The 8404-nt window shown below is 40.8% G+C and overlaps 1 protein-coding gene across 1 annotated transcript; it reads right to left on the bottom strand.

Moving 5' to 3' along the window:
* Window positions 1-6733: 6733 nt before the first annotated feature.
* On the bottom strand, window positions 6734-8172 carry LOC131327626 (uncharacterized). Its single transcript, XM_058360773.1, has 2 exons — window positions 8050-8172; window positions 6734-7783 (listed from the first exon to the last, which is right to left on the bottom strand). The coding sequence occupies exons 1-2, from the start codon at window positions 8170-8172 to the stop codon at window positions 6734-6736; spliced, it is 1173 nt and encodes a 390-aa protein (XP_058216756.1).
* Between the last annotated feature and the right edge of the window lie 232 nt (window positions 8173-8404).

The following is an 8404-nucleotide window of genomic DNA, read 5'->3' as shown; positions in this document are numbered from 1 at the left end:
AGAACACCAAGAACAACAAAGAACAAAGTAAGAACTCAATAATTTCTAGAGAAAGAAGTTGAAAGGTTAGAAGGTTTGAGTTAAATGGCAAGGATGGGGTGCTATTTATAGCAAAAGGCTTGGCTATTACCCAAGGAATAAAATTTTCCCTAGCATTTATTGTCCAATGGTTAAGATTTTCCTAGAAAAATAATAGGCCAAAAGGTACATGTACCTATATAAATATATTTGTGTACTTAGAAAATCTAGTAAAATAATTTACAAGGTACTATATAATCTTTTAAGATTTTCAAGGCAAAGATTTTTCTAATAAACAAATCAATTAAACACATGTTCTTATTATACTATTATATATATATATATATAGACACACACACACACATATACACACTCATGTCCAAGTATATATATAATAGTACTATGAAATCTAGTAAGATTTCCAAGTATCCAATAAAGAATTATAAGATCAAAATTTCCTATTAAAATAACCTAATAGGCACATGTTTCATTATAATACTAGATTATGTACTTAGAGTATCTTAGGGTAATATATTATAAGGTACATATATACATATCTTTAAAGATATAATCACATGGAAAATCAAGGATGTGATTTATTTAATAAATCCTAGTACTAGTTGGTAAGACTAACTTATTATCCAATGGATAATATTTTCCCTTGCATTTTTTGACCAATGGTTAAAAGGAATAAGGTAATATATATTTGAAAAATATTTAAAATAACCAAATGTCCTTTAGGCATGTGTATATAAGTCTATATAAAACTATATATGAGTACTTTATCAAATCTAGCACAAAATATCTTTGATAGAAAATTTAGGTTTCCTATTGTCCAATGGATAAAAGTTTTCCTAACTTTTATTGTCCAATGGGTAAAGGTTCATCTACGGTTAGGAGATTGTAACTAGATGAATTGGTAGTTCGGTTCTTCCAACTAATCAGTTAAAAACTAATTCTACTTGTCACGTAGGATTTCTAGTCAAGAAATATAATTTAAGATTTTATTTTATACACTAGGAAAATATACAAGTGTTTCTATAAGTACACTTGTCTTTTGAAAATGACTAGATTGTCCGGTGCAAAGAAATAAAATTTTATAAATCTCAAATCTAGTTATGATGGATTATTAAAGTTAAAAAGGAATTTTAAAGGAAATCCAAGTAATTAAAAATAAAATTTAAATATTTAACGAAATTTTTATTTACCAAAGATCAGGGTCGTTACAGAGTGGGCCTAATTCAGTGAGACCAGGACAGAGTTTTATTCGACATCATTCACAGTTCCAGTCTACTTCGGGTCAGGGGTCATGCGTTTAGCGAGGAGTGAGTCCTACCATTTCTCAGGCTCCTGAGATACCAGATGTGTGAGGTAATTTTTTTTCTCCTGTTTAATCCTTTGCTAGGATTCTTTCGATTTGGGGAACAAGTCATCTTTCTGTGATTTGCATCTTTCCATTGATCTGAAATTTAGCACCGAGGAATCCTAGGCCATTCTCGTTTGTTGAGTAACCCCTCCCGATTGTATTTTCTGAGATTATGAGTTGGTTATTTCAGATAATCGTTTTGTCTTTGACCTCCGTTTTTTTTCTGAGGCGAGGTTTGGTCTTATCTTGGGAAAAGATTGGTTACACCAATGATTATTTACTATACGTCGGGTGTGTCTCCATCCAAGTTGTTCTTTTATTGCTCTTTTCTCTATGGTCTAATTGAATTTTGTATTTGAGCTTGCTATCCATGGGGTCCTTTGTTTATTTGCTTGAATAGATTTTGACATCTGGATCGATTATCACACGATCATATCTAGTGCTACTTTATGCTATGCGGAACCTTGTTATGAGATCTCATGTGGCGTACCTACTATTGATTTTGATATACCCGCTATTGAAATCAATGAATATTTCTCGTCTCACTCTTGTTCTACTCTTTACGTTACGATTCATGGTATAAAATCTTGCTAGTCAATTTGGGATTCTGTTGCTATGGTTACAAATTAGAAATCCTATGAGGACCGACCAAAACCCACCGAAATCGTACTGACGGCCACCGCCGGGCCGTCTCCGGCCACCGGACGGCCGATCCGAGCAATCCAAAAATTCTTAAAAAAAAAAACCGAGGGGGTCCATGAGGAAATCAACGGCATCCGATGCGTGTATGATGGTTGGATCAAGCACCCAATTTTTCGTGTATTCATGTATATATAGGTTATGTAACGCCCCGAATTTTGGGTACGTTAAAAAGACATTTTATTGATAAAATCAAATGGAGTCTGGCTCGTTATTACAATAAAACTCCCACAAGAGTTCAATATTTACACAAATGGAGAGGGTTCTAGGGTTCCTAACTACAGCTCCACCTGCTCCTCCATTCTTGCCAGCTCCTCAGCTCCAAAAGCCTCCACGGTGATCTACTTACCCTGATCATCTACAAAATCTGACACATTATACCAGCGTCGCCACTGATATAATATGTCAGGGTCACCAAAAAAGCAACACCGAGAGCTACAAAAGCTCATCAGAAAAATCCCATACACGCTAACCCATATCTTACAAACAATAGGCTATATAATCATCGATTTCCACATGATACATGTATACACAGCTAACAACGACACATCCATATCCATTAATCAACTATCGTTGGTGTCCAAGATTTTTTTGAGTTTCTCCTACGCGACTCGTCGTAGACCGTGTCATCATTTTCATATACCGTTTATCATTTCCGAAATCATTTTTCAACACACCCAACCTCGGTTCCGCCGTTCCGGGTTCCCGAGTATCCTCACAATGGTTCCGCCGTCCCGGGTTCCCATTGGCACACAATTGCATTGGCTCCGTACTGCGGATAACCAAGCACACACCCAACCTCGGTTCCGCCGTTCCGGGTTCCCGAGTATCCTCGCAATGGTTCCGTCGTCCCGGGTTCCCATTGGCACACAATTGCATTGACTCCGTACCGCGGATAACTAAGCCACAATTTAAAACCCTCGGTTCCGCCGCTCCGGGTTCCCGAGTAATCCCACAATGGTTCCGCCGCTCCGGGTTCCCATTTGGGGTTTTCGAAAACCTAAACCCTCGGTTCCGCCGCTCCGGGTTCTCATTGGGTTTTTCACAAATCTTACTTTTACACATGCACACAACTCACATAATGCCACCCAAAACCGGTCATTATGTAGTTTCAAAATATTTCCTTCCTCGGAAAACATTTCCACGTATTGCCTTTTCAAAAACCATTTTTAACACACCCAACCTCGGTTCCGCCGTTCCGGGTTCCCGAGTATCCTCACAATGGTTCCGCCGTCCCGGGTTCCCATTGGCACACATTGCATTGGCTCCGTAATGCGGATAACCAAGCCACACACCCAACCTTGGTTCCGCCGTTCCGGGTTCCCGAGTATCCTCACAATGGTTCCGCCGTCCCGGGTTCCCATTGGCACACAAAACACACACCACACAATGGGCTACTACGTCCGGCCACATTGCGGTTTTCAAAACATTTCATACTTTTCAAAACACGCCTTTTCATAAACTACACCCTAGGTGTCATGTTTCTACTTTCTCGATTCTCGTGTCTCGTTACATGCAAAGACTCCGCGGTAGGACAAAAATAAGCATGAATCATTCTAACAAGATCATCCAATTCTATATTACTTATCACGCTCATTCACCACTTATAGCATAACGCCACATGTGCGGACGCCCTTGGAGTGTATCACTTATGCTTATTCAAAGCACAACGCCACATGTACAGACGCCCTTGGAGTGAAATCACTTATGCTTTATCACACCACGAGTAATACAAGCAATTCATATATGCATGCTTATAATCATCTTAAAGATCAAAATACGAATACTTGGATTCACATGGTAAATAACCTACGTATTCATTCACATGGTAAATAACCTACGTATTCATCGAGTAAATATGGTACCTACATTATACTTAGGAATAGGGATAAGGAATTCCTACCTTACTTCTTGGCGGTAGGGCGGCTATGGAAAAGTACGTCGGTGGTTGGGCGGAGTAACTTCCTACGGTATGCCTTCGGGAGCTTCGAAAGAGAATGGTTTCTCTCGAAACTTCTTCTTGACTAACACTACTCTACTTTATGGATCGAAGGGTGGCCGGGTGGCGGTTTAGTGGCGGCTTAGGTTGAGTTTCTTGAAGAACTCAAGAACATGAAGAACAAAGAAAGAACAAAGGAATTCTAGAGAGAAGTTAGAACAATGAGAAGGTGTGAGTTGATTGGCATGGAGGTGGCTCTATTTATAGCCAAAATTTGAGCTCCCTCTCTTTCTCTAAGGCCCCCCCCCCCCCCCCCCCCCCCCCCCCTCTCTCTCCATATCTCAAATTTTGACACATGTCATGCAATCTTTGAAAGATCAAAGCCTAACCCTAGGCTTGCATGGCTAGGATTTGTCCTTGGATGGGATTATGGAAGATTTGATGGAGGGAAAGATATATTATACAAGATTTGGTCTATAAACAAATCATAGAAGTACAATGGAGGACAATGGAGGGTTAGTTTCTTAGCTAGGAAGGAAGATTTACCCATGGATTTGAAAGATGAAAAAAGATCATGGAAGGTACAACCAATCTTCCTCTCTCTTTCCTCCTTCCTCTCTCTCTCTCTCCCTCTCTCTCCCTCTCGGCTCACACTCTCTCTCTCCTCTCGGCATCTCTCTCTCTCTCTCTCTCTCTCTCTCTCTCTCAAGTACACTTATATATATATATATATATATATATATATATATATATATGCATATATAATATAAAGGTACAAGTACTAGATTAAAGAAATCCAATTTAGGCACATGTTGGATTAAACTAATAAACTAGTGTACTCTAGGAAGATCAACTCCCCAATAAATTAATCCAATTAGGTACAAAACTCCAATATAAAATAATAAAAGAGTACTTTAAGAATCTTAGGCCTTAAAGGCTACTAAGTACTTTAATAATAAAATATATGTACTTCATCACATGGGTTTTTAAGAAAAAAGACTAGTTTAATAAACTCATGTACTATTTGAAAGAATAACTCTATTACCCAATGGATAATAAATTCCCTAACTTTTATTGTCCAATGGACCAAAACAATAAAAAGAAATAAATAATTAATTTCTTAGTCTAGGGTTGAAAAGGTTCACAAGGTTCAAGATGACTAGTCAAATCAACTTTATTGGAAGGTTCCCTAGTCACATCGGTACTTTATTGGTCAAAAGACTCTATTACCCAAGGGTCACTAACTTCCATAACGGGTTATTACCCAATGGATAATAATTCCCCTTGCGGTTAATAACCAATGGACAAAAGAGTACAAGTACTTTTTATTTTAAAATAAGATTTTGAAAGACTACATGTACTTTTAGTCAAATATAATAAAAAGTTTATTTTCCAATGGACGAAAATTACCCTAACCATTATGGACCAATGGGTAAAGGCAAAAGGTTCAAAAGGTCCAAAAGGTTCATCAAGTAACTAGGTGAGTTGGTTGCTCGGTTCCTTCAAGTAGTCGGTTGGAAACTAACTAAATTGGTCAAGTAGGGTTTCTAGTCGAGAGTTAACCAATGACCAAAATCTAACTACGACGAAAATTAACAAGAAGTCATTTAGCCACACAAGAGAAAATAAGTAATTCAAATAAAATTCAAATATTTAACTAAATTTTTACTGACCAAAAATCAGGGTTGTTACAATCTATCCCCCTTAAAACAATTTTGTCCCCGAAATTGGCTCGCGACTACAGATTAGACTTGGTTGCTAGACCGGTCTTGGAATCATCGACTATCCCCCTTAAAAATTGGTGTAGGTCACCATCAATCGAATTAAGCCTCATTACTTGCTTAACGAGATGGGGTTGAAGTTGCTTCTGCCGTCGAACAGCTTGCCTCGTCGTATGCCTTTGGTAAGGTCTCCACCGTAAATACCAATGCAAAATCTCTACCAAATCATCATGCAGACTCATATCCTACAGATGTTTCCTTAGCACGTCCTTGTCAAATCAGCTTGCTTCCTCACCTAACGATATTAAACCCGTTTCCAAAAGTTCCTTCAATTGGGTCTTGAGCTCTATTAGTTCGGCAGGGGCCATTTGGTATGGCGCCACAGAGATTGGTGCGATTCCCGGTTAAAGTTCTATAGAGAAGTCTATTTCTCCTTAAGGCGATAAGCCAGGAAGTTCTTCGGCATACTCGCACACAATGTATGGAAATCCCACTTCCATTCTATTGGCTCCTTCCAATTGGAGGCTGGCTAACCATCCAAACGGTTAATCCTGCCACTTCGGTCTCCCCGTCTGTCTATCCCCCTTAAAAGGAATCGAGTCCCTTCTAGGGTATATGCTATCACTAACTCCTGATGGCAGTCTATGACCGCTTGACGCACAGATCGCCAGTCCATCCCCAGGATTACGTCGATATCCGCCATGTCGATCACTCTAAGATCGCGAGTTAGGCGCAAGTTAGCTACCTTGAGTCCGCACTCTCTACACACTAGACTAACAGCTATACTCCCCCCTAATGGCGATGTCATCTTTTAGCACGCACTTAAGGGGTTCTGTTTCTAGTGCTAGAGCAGTTACGCAGGCAGTAGTGATAAAAGAATGCGATGCTAAAGCTTGTACGTAGGTACTATCATAGCGTACCTTGGATCACAGAGGGATCCTGCTCTTGTTCCTCAGTCTGTAGCGCAAAGATACGCCCTCCAGTGCTTTGCTAGTATCCCATGGGCTGCATTCCCTTGTTCTGCCCATTCTGCTGCTGTGATGGACTTCCAAGGTTTTGCTTCACAAAATCGGCCTGTCCGGGTTGTTGAGCTTTTTGATTTCCAAAGCTTCCATTTCCTCCTCTTTGAAGTTGGAGGCAGTCGCACTTATAGTGACCCATAGCCTGGCAGTTGAAACACTGAACTGTCGCTATGTCTCTACCACCTCTCTTTGGTTCGCCATTTTCAGGGTTAGTAGTTCTCCAGGGTTGGTTGTTCTGAGACGGGGTAAAGGGTTTGGTGGAGTAGGGTCCACGGTCATCGCTGAGGTTTTGGGTGCGGATTGGTCCGCTGGTGCTGCTGGTTGCCTTCCTCCAGCGGGTTTTAAAGTCTGCCTCCTCGCTCTCTAGCCGGAGTGCACACTTTACCACACCAGCATAAGTGATAAATGCTTGAGCTACTACCGCCTTCCGAGCAGTCGTCAGTCCCCACTTGAACCTTCGTGCCTTCTTGTCTTCGGTTGGTATAGAGGTTAAGGCGTAACGGGATAATTCCTCAAATTTGGCCGCGTACTGGGTAACGGTCATGGTCCCTTGCTTCAAGTTCAGGAATTCTTGCTCCTTGGCCAGGCGAAGGGGCGTGGGAAAATATTTGTCGAGGAACAGAGTCTCGAACTCGGCAAATGTCATGGTGGCTACGGCGTGGGTTGCCTCCATTAGATCCCACCAATATCGGGCTTCTCCCTTCAGCTGGTAGGTGGCGAGAGCCACACGATCTCCATTCTGGGTAATTTCGAGGGTTCTGAGGATCATCTTGACCTCATTCAGCCACGTCTCAGCTACAACAGGGTTGGTGTCTCCGTGAAAGGTCAGAGGTCGGTGTTTGCAGAATTCGTTCATCGCTCTGGTTCGGGTCATAGGTCCATCGTCGTGGTTTTGGTTTTGGTTTTGGCGGTTGGCGTTCAAGGCAGCTATGAACACCTGCATGATTTGGGCTAGGTCGGGGTTCGCGTTAGAGGGTTCTCCGTTTTCGTGTCCTAGTCCACCGCTTCGGCTCACCATCTACAAGTAATAATCAGAAAGGGAATGTTTAGTCTACTAAATCGATTTCCCTTTTGAAAAAGGCGCTTCCTTCTAAGGGTCAAAAGTAGTTTAACAAATAGTATGCAACGGTACTCTTTAAAATAAGGTAAACTTTTCATAAATAAGCAGAGAATTACAAACATAAACATAAAGTTCTACTACAAAACAAAATAGATTAGAACAAGATTTCCTACTGCAAGCTGAAACGATCCTAATCCTTAACATCCTACATCCCGAAGGATTACAACGGTTACTAGGATTATTCCAGGTGCGCCTAAGTAGTATCCTTGGCTTTCACAGATCCTTTGGGGTCTCGTCCTCCTTGAGATTCCCTTCATCCGCAAGGTTTTCCTCTTTAGCCACCTCATTGGCGTCCTTGAGTTGGCGAGCTCCAACCAATAGGTTAACTAGGTGGTTCATCTACAAGGAAAGGATTCAATCTCAATTAGTAACAGAGTTTCATTAACTCTAAAGAAAACTCTTAAGTTTCTAAGTCCCACATTCAATCCTTGATTTAAGTCATCATCCAATTGTTCGGGAATTCCCAGCTCGGTGGTACTGCCAATTTCCACACCTTGCTTCAATCCGAAGATTGTTCTG

This window comes from Rhododendron vialii, chromosome 5a (genome assembly GCF_030253575.1).
Source record: "Rhododendron vialii isolate Sample 1 chromosome 5a, ASM3025357v1".
Lineage (NCBI taxonomy): Eukaryota > Viridiplantae > Streptophyta > Magnoliopsida > Ericales > Ericaceae > Rhododendron > Rhododendron vialii.
This window is presented reverse-complemented; position numbering and strand designations above follow the sequence as displayed.

Excerpts from the sequence above, each read along its gene's own strand:
- LOC131327626 (XM_058360773.1), bottom strand. The coding sequence starts at position 8,172 with ATGAGGTGGCTAAAGAGGAAAACCTTGCGGATGAAGGGAATCTCAAGG. Across the intron at positions 7,784-8,049 it reads GAATAATCCTAGTAACCGTT|ATGGTGAGCCGAAGCGGTGG; the intron begins GTAATCCTTCGG and ends TATTACTTGTAG.